Raw genomic sequence first — 18,588 nt, 5'->3', positions numbered from 1 at the left:
TGCCATCCGCTGAGATTCCGGCATTGCAGAAAGTTGGACTAGAGGACCGGGGAATCTCTTCCAACTCAACCATTCTCATTCTAGTTGGATAAAAGTTGGCTCTCTCACATCCTCCGTTTCTTCCTTTCTTTTTTTAAAGTCAAGTTTTCAGCCCTTATGAGTGTTAAGAGATGCAGATTGCTGGCCTTTGGGGCTTTGGTTTCTAAGAACATGTTTCCAAGAACAGACCCTCCCAGTGTCCCTTTTTTCCAGGGACAGTCCCAGATTTACAAAAGCCGTCCCGGTTTCTGATTAATCCCAGAATGTCCTTCTTTTCCTTAGGACAGGGGTCAGCAAACTTTTTCAGCAGGGGGCCGGTCCAGTGCCCCCCTTGGGGGGGGGGCAGACTATATTTTGGAAGGGAAAAAATGAACGAATTCCTATGCCCCACAAATAATCCAGAGATGCATTTTAAATAAAAGGGCACATTCTACTCATGTAAAAACACGCTGATTCCCGGACCATCCGCGGGCCGGATTTCGAAGGCGATTGGGCCGGATCCGGCCCCTGGGCCTTAGTTTGCCTACCCATGCCTTAGGATGGATGTCCTTATTTTCATGAGAGAAATGTTGGAGGGTATGATGCAAGCAGGGAGCAGCGTGAAGGAACGAGCATAAAAGATGCACGTTGAAGGCTTCAGTTTTTCTTTCTGAAGAAGCTTGTTTGGCAGAGACAGGGAGGAGCTCTCTAGATGTCACGGGACTCCAGCTTCCCTCAGTCCAGCCGGCATTGCAGACAGTCGGGAGTGATGGGAGACGGAATCCAGCAACACCCAGACTCTGCAGGTTTTCCTTCCCTGGTCCTAAGAGGAGACATTCCCTGCTGGCTGCACGAGGAAGGAAAATGCCTCTAATCAGAAGAGGGATGCTCTTCCAAGAGCAGGGAATGCCTCCTAGAGCTGGGAGGGGGAACCTCCGGAGCCCCATCGAAAGTTCCTCCAGCCAGTGGTCTGAGATGATGGCGAGGGGTGTGGGCGGGTGTGGCATCCGCCTGTCTCGAGGGACAGTGGAATGCGCCTCCAGGGGTGAATTGCTGTGTTGGCAGCACTGAAATGGCCTCCCCACGGCGCAAACCTGGGCAAAGTGTCTGGAGGTCCTGGGCTGCCCAGAGGACAAGACCCCCCTTCCGGCCTCACTGAGGGGTCCAAAGGAAAGCAGAGCAAGACGATTGGCACCAGCTGGGCTGCAGGAGTTGCCAGAAGGAGGCGGACAAGGCGCCACCCAACCGCCTTAGGGACTCCACTCTGGATTTGCATAGGGCTCACTTCTTGGCCTTTTCTCTCTCAGAGATGTCCCACAAGGCAGAGTTTTCTTCGAGACAGGCTCCCTCCCCAGGAGCCTGGCTTCGCATGCAGGGGAAGCCCCTGACTCACTGAGGGTTTGAGACCCATTGGCTCCCCTCACCCGATTTAGCCAGCCAATGAAAGCTGCTCCCAGGATTGTGGCCACTGTTGCCTGCTGATGGCGTCTGGAAACCACAAGTGAGAGTTGGCTGCAGGTGGAGACCAAAGGTGCACAAACGACCCCAGAAGGATCACAACATGCCCCCCCCACAGAGCTACCACCCCTCCCCAACCACCCCATCATTATCTGAAGGGTTGCAGGCACCCCACCCATTGGGCTAGGTAAAGCTGTCATGTGAGCGCGCACACACACACACAAACTAAGATCCTTGTTTTGTCTAGCTCTGTCCTTGCTGTCAAAAGCTGCCTTGGGTTTTGGCTACGGCTCTTTCCTCCGTCTTCCCTGGAGATTGAACCGGTGGCCTTCTGCATACATAGGAAATGTTCCACTACTGAGCTAGGTCTCGCTTACGGAGAGCCAGAAGTTGCTTCCCAGAAGCTTCCAGGTTCATCCCAACTGGCTGCGAGGTGACACTCCCCCCGAAAGGGTTGTTCACTCAATAGTCACACTGTGTACGCAACGGCCTAAGTAGATCCCTGATGGATCAGGAGAAGGAAACATTCGCCCAGCATCCTGGCCTCGCAGTGGGAAGCCTTACAAATCAGCAAGGTGCTGGAGACCACCTCCTTCTGGGATGTATGTCCTTGGGGGGGGGGGTCTTGGGCTACAGGGTGGGCAATTTCAAAAGTCCACATAAGGGCTTGCACACCAATGTTCTGGGTTCTCCTTCCTCCCTGTGTGGGGAGTGTGAGGACCTTGTTGCAACAGTTGTGGGGTTGATATGCCCCCCTCCCCTTCTGCCAATTGCCCCTCAGGCCGCTGCCACCTACCCATTGAAAATCCAGCAGATCTGTGCCCTGTGGTCTGGGGGCCTCCTTCTTGCCCTCGCCTTCTCCCTCCAGGGGGCTGCCTGGGTCTTCCTTGGGCTCTTCCTCCTTGCTAGCCGCTTGGTCACAAGGTTCTTGGCCCTCAGATGCTGACTGCTGGCAGAGACAGGACCCCCGAGGGGGTGGGTGGGGTGGGGGGCAGTGAAGAAAAAGACAGCAGCCCAGAATGAGACAGGAAGGAACCCAGAAGCTGGACTCTCTTGCCTGCATTGAGTAGCTGGCCAGGAAAGCCCTCAAGCCCTGGCGCCATGGGGGGCTGGTCCATCAGGATGAGTGGGGCAGCAAGCACAGCCTGCCCTCAGCAGCCCCCTGCCTGCCTGCCTGCCCCCTTGCTCGCAACCCGTCCAGAAGGTGACCCGGCCGGCCCTCTTCCCTGCCTGGGCTTCCCTCCTCTCTCTGCCACGTACCTCTTTAATGTCTTCAGAGCCCCCCAGGGTTTCCAAGCTCAGGGACCTCCTCCTGCACACATCCTCGGAATCCCCAATATCTGTTTCAGGGAACTGTGGAGGAAGAGGGAGAAGGGTGAGGGGAGAGAAGGCGTGGCATCTGCCACACAAGCAGGGCTCTGCCCCAAGGAAGCTACAGTAGGAGGCTGACAAGAGGGAGGGTGTCAGCATGAGGAAGAGGCAAAGCCTTTCCAGGAATGTAATCCTGAGGCTCTGGCTTGTATCTGACATCAGCCATGCTCAGAGTAGACCCACTGAAATGAATGAGAAGGAATAACTCTGGCCCTTGACTCTGAATGGGTCTACGCTGGGTGGAAGCTAATGGGATCGAAGCCACACGGAACAAGGGGGTTTCAAGAAAGAATGCTTGTAGCAGAGGGAGAAAGAGAATGCTTATTATACATTTAGTGATTTGTGTTGTTACCGGAATTTTTGAGAAGGCAGGGGGTTTTTTCTTTAACAGTGTGCCATAAGCAGCTCTTTCCAAAATACAAAAACCAGTAACATGAACATTAAAATGCAAAATAAATACACAATAAAAAATTAGAACCCAAGGCACCCATAACTGAAACACCAGAATAAAATAAGGACTCAAAACACCCTTAGCAATTTCCCGTTAGCAATGGAGATTGGTCCCCTCACCAGTTTCCCAGCCATTGATCTTGAGACTTAGCTGATGGTCACGCTGTCTTTCTTGTTTTTTAATATGTGGTGATTTTTTAAAAAAATAACCCCCAGCTTTTCTGATTCTGTCCCAGCCACGCCAAGCCACCCACAGGCTGCTGACCCAAGGCTGGGTGGGGGGGTGGCCCTCAACCGCAAAATGTGGTTGGGGTTTTGAGATGACGTCACAAACAGGTTGCATATTGAAGGAATGGGTTTCCCAAACCCCAAAACTGACTGTGCAGGCAGTTTTTAAACTGCACCAAAATCCCCATTTCTCCTTAGCTAAAATGCATAAACTTTAGCCGTTGAACAAATGCAAAACAAGAACACAGCTCTCTCCCTTATCAGTTTGACGTCAAGACTGGCCTTGACTTTACCAGTAGAACAGATACAGACATATCTTATGTTCTGACCACAAATGACGGGGAGACCCAAGTCTGGGACTAATGCCAGAGCATGTTCTCGGAAGTAGTGACCTCTTGCTCCAAGATAGGAGTAGGAACAGGAATATCCTTTTATGGTCAGAAGTACAGGAAGGAAGATCCTTTTATGGTTGAGAGTACCAGAGCAGGAACATATGTGATGTCAACCTGTGTACGTACGCCAACGTGGTTGGGCTCCTAGGGGAGGAGTGAGAGGGTGCCTGGAGGATATATAAACTGCATGAAACCTGTCATTTCTTTGGACTTGCTGTAGACTTGATCACGCAAGTGCCTTCTGCTATCCGGAGAGCAGAATAAACTCTTTCTTTGAACCAACCTCTGTGTCATTTTGACTTCCTTCCTCCTGTCCCAGAGCAACGCAGACCCAATCGGTGAACTCCAATAAGGCTACAATATCTGTCCTTGGGTCCGTCCATCTCCTCTGAGGGTGGACCTGTTTCCCCTTAGAGTGACAGCTTACTGCATTCCCCCAGAGAAAATGGAGGAAAAAAGCGGAGACCAATAGACACATAGAATTAAGACAAAGTTCTTTTATTATGTATAGGTACAAATTTAGGAAGAAACTGCCACCCTTTAAATCAGGCGCCGGGTACCTTTGGTCCTCCTGGGCTGCTGAACTATAACTCCAGTCCATTAGCCAGGGATGATTGGAGTTCTTGTTCAGCAACGTGTGGAGGCACAAAGAATTAAACAGATTAAGGATTCAATGTGACTAAAGCCCATCTCACTTTAGTTGAGAAGCCAATTTCCAGGTGAGCTGTGTACCTGCTTCAGCCTTCCTGCATCAAGTCCTGCATCAAGTCCTGCATTAGAATAATCATAGAATTGTAGAGCGGCAAGAGACCCCTGAGGGTCCTCTAGTCCAGCCTCCTGCAATGCAGTAATTGCAGTTAAAAGAAGCACCAGCCTCCCCTCCAACAGTTCTCAGATGAAAATAGGGACATTCTATTCTACATCAGGATCTTAGAATCATAGAATCATAGAGTTGGAAGAGACCACAAGGGCCATCGAGTCCAATCCCCTGCCAAGCAGGAAACACCATCAGAGCACTCCTGACATATGGTTGTCAAGCCTCTGCTTAAAGACCTCCAAAGTAGGAGACTCCACCACACTCCTTGGCAGCAAATTCCACTGTCGAACAGCTCTTACTGTCAGGAAGTTCTTCCTAATGTTTAGGTGGAATCTTCTTTCTTGTAGTTTGGATCCATTGCTCCGTGTCCGCTTCTCTGGAGCAGCAGAAAACAACCTTTCTCCCTCCTCTATGTGACATCCTTTTATATATTTGAACATGGCTATCATATCACCCCTTGACCTCCTCTTCTCCAGGCTAAACATGCCCAGCTCCCTTAACCGTTCCTCATAAGGCATCGTTTCCAGGCCTTTGACCATTTTGGTTGCCCTCCTCTGGACACGTTCCAGTTTGTCAGTGTCCTTCTTGAGCTGTGGTGCCCAGAACTGGACACAGTACTCCAGGTGAGGTCTGACCAGAGCAGAATACAGTGGCACTATTACTTCCCTTGATCTAGATCAGGGGTCTGCAACCTTTAAGACAAAAAGAGCCACTTGGACCTGTTTCCGAAGAAAAAAAACCTGGGAGCCGCAAAACTCGTCATTATAAAAATAACTTTTTTGTCACTTTTTTATTCTTTGTTTGACCCCTCAGAATTACTCCTCCTCATTGAAATAAACGTTAAATTAACAAGTTACCTTTTTGTGTGTGTGTGTTCTTCACTCCCCTTCAAAACAGTGACCAGCGTACATGCCCCCTTTCAATGCAGTGACCAGCGTACAGGCCCCTTACAATGTAGCGGGCGGGAAGGTGACGTCGGGACGGTGCGTGACTAACGCATGCACCGCCCCCATGCGACGTCACAGCCAGTACAGCGCCCGCCACAGTGGGGAGTGTCGGGACGCACAATGCGCCTCCTCCCCTCGCTAGTATCCGCCCTGGAGCCGCGGCAAAGGTGTAAAAGAGCCACATGCGGCTCTGGAGCCGCGGGTTGCTGACCCCTGATCTAGATGCTATACTCCTATTGATGCAGCCCAGAATTGCATTGGCTTTTTTAGCTGCCGCGTCACACTGTTGGCTCATGTCAAGTTAGCCTCCTTCTCAGGGGTGTCCCCTGTCTCCTCCTTGGTGGAGACGGTGTTCTCTGTTGCTTCCAAGAAGAGCTCCAGCTCTCTAATTCTTTGGAGCGTAGCTACACGTTCCTCCAGTTGCTGGACTTTGTCTTCTAAGAGGGCAATCAACCTACAATTGCTGCAGGTAAAGCTGCCTGCAACCTTTGGCAAGATGGCAAACATTGTGCAGGAACCGCAGGCGACTGCAGTTGTTCCCTCACCCTCCATCTTGAAAACATGTCGTTGGGGGTGGCTACAGCGGTCCTCCATCTTAAAAAGCGTGAAGACAGGACAAATAACCCCCCCAAAAAACCCTAGGTCTCCCCCAACAAACGTTTGAGACTAGCTACCCTAAATCTAAAAGATGGATCAAACTGCGCTGCCCTGCAAGCTCTGATAATTTCCTCCCACAGCTAATCACCTGACTCAACAGAAACCCTGCCCCCTCTGACCTTTGCACAGGGAGAGCAGCTAATCAGCCACAAACACACACACAAGAAAACTCTTTTGCTCCTCCTTCAGCTGCTGCCCTGCAAGCTCAGATTTTCCTGCATTTGATCTCCCACATCAAGTGTCCCAATCAAGGGAAGACCACACCTGGAATACTCTGTCCAGTTCTGGGCACCACAATTTGAGAAGGATGTTGACTATTTGGAAGGTGTGCAGAGGAGGGAGACCAAGATGATCAAGGGGCTGGAAAGCAAGTCTGATGAGGAATGGTTGAAGGAGTTGGGTATGTTTAGCCTGGAAAGAGGAGATATGAAAGCCATCTTCCAATATCTCAAAGGCTGTCACATGGAAGATGGAACAAGCTTGTTTTCTATGGCCATTTATGTATTATTTTATTTGGACTGGTTATGTTGTGCGGACGCCCGATTATTGTCTTCCAAAGCAACTACTCTATTCCCAACTCAAGAATGGTCATCGTAATGCCAGTGGACAACAAAAGAGGTTTAAAGATGCTTTGAAGGTAAATCTAAAAAATGCAGTATAAGCATGGAAAATCGGGAAACACTGGCCTGCGAGTGCTCCAGTTGGAGAACAGCCTCAACCAAAGGTGTCACAGACTATGAAGCAGAAACTCAGGACGCAAGGGAGAAACGTGCTAAGAGAAAGGCTTGCTTGGCAAATCTGTCTCCATGATCAATTCCTGCCCAGAAACCAATGTCCCCACTGCGGAAGGATGTGTGGATCCAGAATTGGCCTCCACAGTCACTTATGGACACACTGTTAAGACCGTATTCATGGAAGAGAATCTTACTTGGTTACAAGCGGTCGCCAAAAGAAGAATTTTATTTTATTTTTAAGAAGTGTTGGTTAGAGTTACACCCCTCTTCACAGATGCAATATTCAAAGCTGCATTACTCCAGCTTTCAGGCTTCCTCTAGCTCAGGGGTCTGCAACCTTTAAGACAAAAAGAGCCACTTGGACCCGTTTCCGAAGGGAAAAAAAACTGGGAGCCGCAAAACTCGTCATTATAAAAATAACTTTTTTGTTACTTTTTATTATTTCTTTCTTTGACCCCTCAGAATTACTCCTCCTCATAGAAATAAACGTTAAATTAGCAAGTTACCTTTTTGTGTGTGTGTGTTCTTCACTCCCCTTAAAAACAGTGACCAGCGTACATGCCCCCTTTCAATGCAGTGACCAGCGTACATGCCCCTTACAATGTAGCGGGCAGGTGGGCGGGAAGGTGACGTTGGGACGGTGCGTGACTAACGCACGCACAGCCCCCATGTGACGTCACAGCCAGTACAGCGCCCGCCATAGTGGGGAGTGTCAGGGCGCACAATGCGCCTCCTCCCCTCGCTAGTATCCGCCCCGGAGCCGCGGCAAAGGTGTAAAAGAGCCACATGCGGCTCCGGAGCCGCGGGTTGCAGACCCCTGCTCTAGCTCACTGAGAGACTCAAGGGCAGTGAGGAGCCTTCCTGGAGGCTGGAGCTGAAATTCCCGCCTTGCAGGGGGCTGGATGACCCCTGGGGGTTCCTTCCAACTTTACAATTCTAGGATTCATGTCTAAGTTTTGCCCGTTTGGAAAGCAGCTTTTCCTCGTTTCTGTTGGAAAGGAAGCAATCACTACTACTACTACTTATTATTATTATTATTAATTAAATTTGCATACCGCCCTTCATCCGTAGAGCTCAGGGCGGATTACAACATGAAATTACAACAATGGGATTTACTAATGATTCGTTCATTTGGAGCAGAAAGAAAAAGAAGCGCTTCCGCCTGCAAAAGCAACTGAGCCCCAAGAGAGAAAAATTGACAAGCACGTTGTGCGCATGCGCCTCACGACAGAGCCCTCGCGGCGGAAGGGGGGCCGAGGGCACTTCACCGCGCCTGCGCATAACTAGGGCTGGTGGGCGGGGAAACGCCTGCAGGGGGCGGGGTTTGTGGGGTTTTCTTTTGTGTGTGCGTGTGTTGCGCGTGCGCACAAGAGGGAGGGAAGAAGGGCTGGAGGCGCGAGATCTTTTAAAAAGGGCGGGGCTTGGATAGAAAGCCGCTGCGCGTGCGCGCAGTAGAATCTCCACGCGCGTGCGCGGTAGAATCTCTGCGCGTGCGTAGTGGCAGCCCCCTCTTCCCTGCCTGGTTTCGGGGCTGCGTGTTGCTGAGGAGATTCTGTACTAATTTTAAATAAGGGGGGACCTCCGCCCCTCCCTTTTCTTATTCAGCCTTCGGTAAGTGGAAGTTCTGAGGGGGGAAAGAAAGAAAGAAAGAAAGAAAGAAAGAAAGAAAGAAAGAAAAGGGGGAGTGGGGGGAGGAGGAAGGCCGGAGGTTGCCAACTGACCTGGAGGCAGCCTGCTCTTCTGCCTTGGAGCAGCCAGTTTCCTGCCCCAGGGAAGCAGCGAGCGCGGCTTTCACTTTTCCCAGGGCCCTGCGAGCTGATGCCGGAGCCTGAAGGGAGAGCCTGGTAAGTTGGCAACCTCCGTCAAAAGACCCCGCGGTTCCTGCCCTCTGGGCGCCTTCCAGAGAGGGGCTGCTTGTCTGCACGTTGGCCCACTTGGATAACCTTTGCTGCTACCACCACTGTTCACTGGTTTTGGTGCTGGGCAAAGGGCTCTCTCCCCATTATTTGAGGATATTTTAAATTATTACGGTAGCAAAAGTCTCCTGGCAGATATCGAATGAGTCTTGTAAAATAATGCAACGGTTGAGAAAATCGGAATTAAGGAGGAGAAAAAAACAATTCTAGGAAACTGTAAAAAAAATAAAAATTTAAATCGCAAAATAGTACAACGGGTATACAGTAGTTGGAAGGTTCTTTTTATTTCAAACAAACTCATTTTCTATTTCTTTTTCTTTTCTCTTCTTTCCTCCCTCTCTTCTATGTTTGTAATTTCTTGGATCATTTGTACAGTAATGTGTAATGTTTGTATTGTATGTACTTTATGTTATTTGTGCAATAAATGAATTTTTAAAATATATGTATTATGGTATCGATAGCCCCCCCCCCCCCCAGGAGCTCAAGGTGGTGTATGTGGCGCTCCCCTTCCCCTCAGTCCCCCACAACACCCCTGGGAGCTAGGCTAGGCTGAGAGGCGGCAGCTGGACCCCAACACCCCCCTCTGCAGCTATTTTGCAAAGCTTTTGCACATAAAATCGTGGGAGTGCCAGGTTTTATGGGATCAGTTTCAACTTGTCACCCCGAGAATGCAAACAAGCAGCTTGGATTGGCAAAACCTGTCTTCTTTTTTTATATATATATAAAATATTTATTAAAGGTTTTAAACAATACAACACATTTCACCTTCACAACCAATAAAAAAGAAAAACACCATCACAATCAATAAAAAAAAACACCAAGAAAGACAAGAAAAAACATACAAAGCGGGCAAAAAAGAAGAAAAAAAAAGAGACATAAAAAAGCATAGAAAAAAAGGTTCACTTTCTTAGATGTTATTTCCATAACCCTCTTTCTTGACTCCCTCACATCTCCCTTTTCTGTGTTCCCATTTACAAAATCTTATTCAGCAATGTTTCACCTTTTTTTCAAATCTTATTTTATATTATACATTTCAACTATTATGTCTCCAATTTTCCCCTTTTATTATCTATTGTTTAAGCTTGACATAATATTGTTCAAATTTTACCTTTGTTCTTATAAACCAATTTTGCATACTCCTTTCACATATATCACTTGATGCCACGTTATCTTTATATCCTGCATCATTCTAACATTCATACAGTTTACAATACTTTTGCAAATAATCCTTAAATTTGTTCCAGTCCTCTTCCACTGTCTCTTCTCCCAGGTCACGAATTCTGCCAGTCATTTCTGCCAATTCCATGTAGTCTATCAGTTGCGTCTGCCATTCTTCCAAAGTGGGCAAATCTTCTGTCTGCCAGTACTTTGCAATAAGTATTCTTGCTGCTGTTGTCGCATACATAAAGAAAGTTCTGTCCTTCTTTGGCACCATTTGGCCGACGATGCCCAAAAGGAAGGCCTCTGGTTTCTTAAGGAAGGTATATTTAAATACCTTTTTTAGTTCATTATAGATCATTTCCCAGAAGGCCTTGACTCTTGGGCACGTCCACCAAAGGTGAAAGAATGTTCCTTCAGTCTCTTTACATTTCCAACACTTATTGTCTGGCAAATGGTATATTTTTGCAAGCTTGACTGGGGTCATGTACCACCTGTATATCATTTTCATAATATTTTCTTTCAAGGCATTACATGCCGTAAATTTCACACCGGTGGTCCATAACCGTTCCCAGTCAGCAAACATAATATTGTAGCCAATGTCTTGCGCCCATTTTATCATAGCTGATTTAACCGTTTCATCCTGAGTGTTCCATTTTAACAGCAAGTTATACATTCTTGAAAGTACCTTAATTTTAGGTTCTAACAGTTCTGTTTCTAATTTCGATTTTTCCACTTGGAAGCCTGTTTTTTTGTCCTTGTTAAAGACCTCCCTGATCTGACCATAATGTAATCAATCTCGCACTTTGTCCTTCAATTTCTCAAAACTCTGCAATTTCCATGTGTCTCCATCTTTTTCTACTATCTCCCAATATTTTGGCCAGTTGGCCTCCATATTGAGTCTTTTCTGAGCCTTAGCTTCTATTGGTGACAACCACCTTGGAGTCTTACTTTCAAGTAAATCTTTGTATCTTATCCAGACATTAAACACTGCCTTCCTGACAATATGATTCTTAAAAGCTTTATGAGCTTTAACCTTGTCGTACCACAAATATGCATGCCACCCAAACACATTGTTGAACCCTTCCAGATCCAAAATATCAGTGTTCTTTAGAAGTAGCCGATCTTTCAACCAGCAGAAAGCTGCTGATTCATAATACAGTTTCATGTCTGGCAGGGCAAACCCCCCTCTTTCTTTAGCATCAGTTAATATTTTAAATTTTATTCTGGGCTTTTTGCCCTGCCAGACAAACCTAGAGATATCCCTCTGCCACTTCTTGAAACATTCCATCTTGTCCAGAATCTGCAAGGTCTGAAACAAAAACAACATTTTTGGCAATACATTCATCTTTATAGCAGCAATTCGACCCAACAAGGAAAGCTTCAATTTTGACCAAATTTCTAAATCCTTTTTGATTTCTGACCAACATTTTTCATAGTTATCTTTAAATAGATTCAGGTTTTTAGCCGTCATATTGATCCCTAGATATTTCACCTTTTTAACCACATTTAACTCTGTCTCCTTCTGAAACCTTTCTTTTTCCAAAATTGTCAAGTTTTTTTTCCAAAACCTTAGTTTTCTGCTTGTTTAGTTTAAATCCTGCCACCCGACCAAATTCTTGAATCAATTCTAACACCCTTTTCGTACTAGATTCTGTTTTTTTTAATAAAATTTTTTATTGGTTTTACAAAATTTTTATAAACAATACAAACAAATAAAAAGACAAAACAAACATGTATAATTTCATCTCCTTTTTTCATAAGCCTCATTTCTCTGACTCCCCCAAACCTCCCCTTTCTACATCCCAATTTCCAAAATTGTTTCAGCAAGTCCTAAACTTAATTTTATCGAATTTGTTCCTTCCCTTTACTCAATCCTCTGCCGCTGCAATCTCCCTTTCAAGAACCTCAACATTTTAGCATTCATTAATTTTATAATATTTCTTGAGATAAATTTTAAATTTCTTCCAGTCTTCATCCGCCGTCTCTTTCCCCTGTTCACGGATTCTGTCGGTCATTTCCGCCAATGTCATATAGTCTATCACCTTCATCTGCCATTCTTCCAGGGCTTTTCGTACTAGATTCTGGCTCCTGTAATGTCAAAACCAAATCATCTGCAAAAGCCTTAAGTTTATACTGTTTGGCTCCGACCTGGATTCCTTCAACCAACCGGTCCCCTCTGATCATGTTCAAGAGCACCTCCAGGACCGAAATAAATAGCAGTGGGGAAATAGGGCAGCCCTGTCGTGTTCCTTTCTCAATTTTAAACTCTTCTGTCACCACATTATTGACTATCAATTTTGCCTTTTGTTCTGAATAAATTGCGTCTATGCCATTTTCAAACCCCCGTCCCACTCCCATCCCTTTAAGATTTTTCTTCATAAAATTCCATGAGATATTGTTAAAGGCCTTCTCCGCATCAATAAAGATCAACACTGCTTTTGTATTAGTATTCGTTTGCAAAAGTTCCAAAATGTCAATAATGTTCCTTGTATTATCAGACAAATGTCTACCTGGGAGAAAACCTGCCTGATCTTTATGAATCACTTCATTTAACACTCTTTTTAATCTATTTGCTAAAATATCTGCAAAAATTTTGTAATCCACATTTAAAAGGGAGATGGGACGGTAGTTCTTAAGTTGTGTCTTTTCAGTTTCAGATTTAGGTATAAGTGTGATGAAAGCTTCTTTCCACGATTCCGGTGCCTTCTTCCCCTCCATAATCTCATTGCAAACCTCCTTCAGTGGTTGAATCAGATAGTCTTTCAAAATCTTATAATACTTGGAGGTAAGCCCATCCGGTCCTGGAGATTTGCCCAATTGCATATTCTGAATGGCACCTTCAATCTCTTGTTCTGTTATTTTATAGTTCAGTATTGTCTTATTTTCTTGAGATAGTTTTGGTAATCCATTGTTTCTTAGAAATTGGTCTATCTCAGTCTCTTTTTGCGGCCCTTGGGTATAAAGTTGTTTGAAGTATATCTGGAAACATTTTCTGATCTCCACAGGGTTCTGAATATTTCTCCCTTCAATCTCTAAGTTGGTAACCGTATTCAATTTTTGTCTCTTTTTCAACTGCCATGCTAGCAGTTTTCCGCATTTATTAGCCGATTCAAAAGTCCTTTGTTTCATTTGTTTGATTTTCCATTCAACTTCCTGGTTTATCAATTTTGTATATTGTGCTTGATAAAGTTTAATTTCTCTCAGAATCTCCTGTGACTTTGGTTTCGATCTTAATTTTTTCTCTCCTTCTTTTATTTTCTCCAAGATCTTATCTTTTTTCTCATTCTGAGCTCTTTTCTTTATCACATTCTGTTGTATCAGAAACCCCCTCATGACCGCTTTGCTTGCGTCCCAGATTACCCTTTTTTCCACTGTAGTTTTCAGATTTATTTCAAAATAGTCACTCAAGGTCTTTTGGGCCTTCTTAACTATCTCCTGATCTCTTAGTAAGGTGTCATTCATCTTCCATCTAAAGGAACCAGTTGAAGTTAGTTTCATTTCCATCTTTACTGCGTTATGGTCGGAGCAGGTTTTTGGGCAGATTTCCACCTTTCTAGTCCTCTAGTTATCCATATTTGGTCGATTCTTGTCCATGTCATTTTAGCTTCAGAGAAGAATGTCCCCTCTCTTCCCAAGGGGTTCTTTATCCTCCAGATGTCAACCAAATCCATATTGTCAGTTAATTCAAAGAAAGTTTTGGGTAGTCTGCCCTCTTTTGTCATACTTTGACTTTGCGCTTTGTCCATATTCGTAGATACCACCCCATTCATATCACCCATCATAATAATGTTGTTATAGTCCATATAGTTCAACATTGTTTCATGCAGCTTCTTATAAAATTCCGATTTCCCCTCATTTGGTGCATAAATCCCCAAAATCAGGAATTTTTCCCCTTGAATTTCAATTGCCAAAATTCTTCCTTGCTCATCTTTAAAAAGAAATTTTGGTGACAGGCTCTCCTTTGCATATATCACAACTCCTCTCTTCTTCACTCGGTCAGATGAAACAAATTCTTGGCCTAATCTCTTATTGATTAGCACTTTCCTATGGAGCCTAATCACATGTGTTTCCTGTAGGCAAATAATATCTAATTGTTCCTTTTTTAATAAATGGAAGATCTTCCTCCTTTTTTCTGGAGAGTTAAAGCCACGAATATTCCAACTTAGTAGCTGCAGTGACATCTTGGACAATTCTATTCTCCCTTTGGTAGTGGTGGTATCTCTCTCTCCTGCTCTTCAGGCCCCAAGGGTGTGGGTGTGAATGTTAGTAGCCCGGATCCTGAGGCTCCTGGTTCTTCTACAGTGCCTTTCTGAAGGTCTTCTCCGTGGTCACTCAAAAACTTTTCCTTGTCTTCAGCTGTTTTGATTTTCACTTTCTTCCCTCTAAAAGTGAAAGATATTCCCTGGGGGAACTCCCACCTAAAAACAATTCTGTTACTTCTCAGCAATTTCACCAAATCTCCATAGCAAGATCTAAGTTCCAATAAGTGTTTCGGGATATCTTTGTAGATTTCCACTCTCAAATCCTGAATTTCAAGGGCCTTCTGAAAGTGTGCACTCAGTATCTTATCTCTTTCTTCCTTCGTTCTCAGAGAGATCAGGCAATCTCTAAACTTGCCCTTCCTCCCTCCTTTTCCAAGTCTGAATGCACTTACAATTTTAAAGTCTTTATCTTTTTCCAAAGGCCAAAATTCTGTAAACTCCTTTGTCAAGTATTCAGCTAGATCCCCTTTTTCAAGTTCTGGAACTGACCTCAATCTCAAGTTATTTTCCTTACTTCTTAGTTCTATCATAGACAGATATGCCTGGTGTTCGCCAATCTGCTTGCACATAGGTTTAACTTCCTCTTGCACAGCCTCTGCTTTCTGCTTAGTCTCCTCAGCTAATTTACGATTTTCTGTGGTGGCTTCCAATAATTTCCCAATTGATTGTGCATTTAAAGCAACTTGTTGAGTCAAATTGTTAACACTAGCTGTGTTTTGGTCGATTTTAGATGATTGTTCAGCCACTTGTTTACTCAGGCCCTCCAATTTTTCAAAGATTTTATCTAATACTGAAGGAGAATCCCCTCCTGTAGCCATTACTTCCGGCCTAGCTTGCTTTAATTCATCTTCTTGTGTCACAGAGACAATAGGGACAGATGATCTGCGCAGCTGTGAGATTATAGTAGTTTGTAGTGATTTAGCTTTGGCTGATCTTGTTCTCCCAGTTCCGCTCATCCCACTTCTGTCTACGTGTCAAGGTCAGTCAGTATGCAATTCCCATGGGAATCCACAACCACAGTCAGAAAAAAAGAAAAAAAGCAGAGAAGAAGAAAAAAACCCAGTAGTTATAATCCAAAGTTCCTCTAGAGGGAGTTTAGATGTTTCTTAAGGGAGAAAACAAAGCTATTGTTCATGTAGAATTTTTCCAAGTTACTCCAATTCCCTTAAGTATTGATAACAATGTTCAACAGCCTCAAAGTCCCAAAAGTCCTCCAGATCCTTTAACTTTTACAGAGTTATTCTTTAAAGTACTTACAATGTCTCTAAAAAGTGCAGATTCAATGTAGCAATGAAACAGTTCAGATAGCAATCCAATGTAGCAAATCCAGTGTAGCAAAGTCCACAGTCTGACAGTTCTAATAGTCTGGCAGCCCGACTGCCGGGGTTTCTTGGTATATTTGTAAATCCACTGAGGAAGAGGTAAAAAAGCATCCACAAATAGGAGGATAAAATCCACTAATATCAAAACAAAATCAACTCAATTGTTGCACGGGTTAGTTCCTTTTAAAAATCACAGCTTCAAGGCATTAGAGAGTTTAAAGTCTTTGCTTTGGATCTTTAAACAAAGCCGGGAAACGGACTTCCTGGTTGCGTCTCCCGCTTCCGTGCCAAATTATCAGTCAATTTAGTCCCAAATTCAGAAAAACTTCACCTCACGGGAAGTTGTTTTAAGCCGAATAGTCCCAGGAAAAGAGGTCAGCGAGCAGCTTTGCGGCTTCACTCCACAGAAAGAGCGATCGACTCACAGCACCGCGCCAGCCCTTTCACGCTCCGGAGCCCCTTACGAGGTCAATTCGACGTTTCGGGGGCGCTGATGGTGCCCGCCGAGTCCCACGGCCACAGGCTATCGCTGCCTGTGGGTTTACAACCTGGGTCTCCGCTTCGCCGTAGCGGACGACCCGTTTCTGCGGAGCTTCCCCTTCACAGCTGGAAGGAGACCGCCATTGCCATTCGCGCCGCCTCCGGAAGATGGCAAAACCTGTCTTCTCGACCCTTGCAGGGGTTCTGCTCCTTCCTGCTGGGCAGTGTCCAGAAAGTAGTGGTGGGAGATGAGTGTTCGGGACCACTCAGGACTCCATGCTCTCCCCCATGCTTTTTAACATCTACAGTGGTACCTCTGGATGCAAACATGATCCGTTCCGGAGCCCCGTTTGCATCCTGAAGCAAACGCAACCCGCATCCGCGCTTCTGCACGGGTCGCTATTTGCTGCTTCTGCGCATGTGCATGATGTCATTTTGAGCATCTGCGCGAGCGGTGAAACCCAGAAGTAACACGTTCCATTACTTCTGGGTCGCCGCGGAGCGCAATCCAAAAATACTCATCCCAAAGCTACTTCAACCCGAGGTATGACTGTACATGAAATGGCTGGGAGAGTTCACCAGGGGGTTGGGGTTGGGTGTTCACCAGTATGCGGATGATACCCAGCTCTACCTCTTAACATGGATGGTGGATGCTTTTCAGCAGAAACAAGGACAAGAGAAGAGAAGAATAGGCCACTCCTTTAACCCTACCCCAGAGGCTCCTTTCTAAACTTGTTGGCCCAGTCTTGCAAAACTTAAAAATGAAAACTCCGCTGTCCTCCAACCTGCTGCCCTGGAGTCTCTCAGCGAGCTGAAAGTTACTGTCTCCTTTCATTGGAAGAAAGTTGGAAGCGGGAGTAATGCAGCTTTGAATATTGCATCTGGTGACAGAGGTGTAAGTCGGTTAGTCTTCAACATGAGTTGGGGACCCACTTGTTAAAATAAAATAAAAAATTACATATAACACAGATGGGTGGGGTATAAATAATAAAAATTATTACTATTAGTGTTATTCGGCAATGCTGCTGCTGTGGCCCACCATAGATTAGGCTTTGGCCTGGTAGCAGTTGAGTCACCTGGCGTAAGTCACCTGATGCGTTTGAGAGCAGGTAGAGCATAAGAAAAGCCCTGCTGCATCCACCCCCCCCTTGTCCTTATGCTGGCCACCTAGATGCCCCTGGGAAGCCCAGAAACAAGAATGCGAGGTCCCTAGTTCTCTCCCTTGCTGTGCATAGAGAAAAGGTTTTTCTCCTTCTCTCCTAACAGTAGAACTCTTGGGCATCCAGTGAAGCTGAACATTGGAAGATTCAGGGCATGTAGTAGAAGAGACTTACTCGCTTTATTTTACTTGCTCCCTGATTTAAGAATCATGCTAAAGGACCGCTTGGCGATATGGATGCCAACTGTTCCCCCCTCCTCCCTAGCTCTTCCTCCTTTCTCATTCCAGAGCCCAGATGGCTGCTCGGCGGATGGCGCGGGAGTCTTTTGATGCCCTCATGCAAGTCAAGGCGAAACGGCATTGTCTGGACAGGAGTGACCCCATCGACGAGGCCCTCCACCAGCTGAGAGGTATGGTTGGTCCAATGCCCCTGAGCTATTTGTTGCTGCTGCTCGTCAGCCTTTGACCCCGGTCCTGCTTCCGGCCTCAGAGACTCAAGTCGTTTTAGGTGAGCGTTATGACCCCAGTAAATTTAATCGGAGCCAGAAAATAATCCCACAGGCCTCGCGCTCTTCTGTTTCTGAGACCCTCCCCTAAAGCAGGGATGGGGACACGCTGGCCTCGGAGGGCAGATGCCACCCTCCAGATTCTCCCCAGGCCACTCTCCTTGCCAGCCCTGCTTTGCACACGAGTGCTTTTGTGTAGCTGGGATGTGTCCTTGAGCATTGACCATGCCTTTTGCTTGCCAGGATGGAGGGTAGATTGATAGGCGCGTGAGTGCAAGTGTGTGCAGCAGCTAGCCTACCCTACTGTCAAAAGGTTGGATTCACCTTCTTTGCTGCACCCCTTCAGCCTCGACCCTTGCGCAGAAGGTCTCCCCAAAATGGGATACGTCCATTGAGCCAGAAAAGGTTCCCTTGGCTTGGCATTAAAGGGTTTGTGGTTAGTGGCCAGCCCCCAAGTGGAGTGTGCTGCTAACCTCATTAAAGTCCCAATGATCCTAGAACTGTAGAGTTGGGAGGGACCCTGAGGATCATCTAGTCCAACCTGCTGCAGTGCCTCATGACAGCCTCTTTCCATATGAGCTGACCCTGATACAGTGGTACCTCAGGTTACATACGCTTCAGGTTACAGACTCCACTAACTCAGAAATATTACCTCGGGTTAAGAACTTTGCTTCAGGATGAGAACAGAAATCGTGCAGCGGCAGCAGGAA

General features: G+C 46.0%; 1 protein-coding gene and 1 long non-coding RNA gene across 4 annotated transcripts in view; one reads left to right on the top strand and one right to left on the bottom strand.

Moving 5' to 3' along the window:
• Positions 1-841: 841 nt before the first annotated feature.
• LOC309523144 lies at positions 842-3,574 on the bottom strand. The gene is made up of 4 exons (XR_014215266.1): positions 3,418-3,574; positions 2,737-2,829; positions 2,273-2,425; positions 842-865 (listed from the first exon to the last, which is right to left on the bottom strand). It is a non-coding gene; the product is annotated as an uncharacterized lncRNA (long non-coding RNA).
• Positions 3,575-8,546: 4,972 nt separating this feature from the next.
• Positions 8,547-18,588, top strand: part of SUGP2 (SURP and G-patch domain containing 2) — a 28,019-nt gene continuing 17,977 nt past the window's right edge. For 2 of the 3 annotated variants that reach the window (XM_082206949.1, XM_082206950.1), the window contains exons 1-2: positions 8,547-8,683; positions 17,661-17,782. In XM_082206949.1, coding sequence (XP_082063075.1) covers positions 17,668-17,782 — 115 coding nt within the window. In that variant the 5' untranslated portion in view covers positions 8,547-8,683; positions 17,661-17,667. Of the gene's footprint in view, positions 8,684-8,760; positions 8,917-17,660; positions 17,783-18,588 lie in introns of those variants that run through there. The other variant, XM_082206951.1, reaches the window with a different exon arrangement.

Source organism: Podarcis vaucheri, assembly GCF_965113315.1.
Source record: "Podarcis vaucheri genome assembly, chromosome: 18".
Lineage (NCBI taxonomy): Eukaryota > Metazoa > Chordata > Lepidosauria > Squamata > Lacertidae > Podarcis > Podarcis vaucheri.
This window is presented reverse-complemented; position numbering and strand designations above follow the sequence as displayed.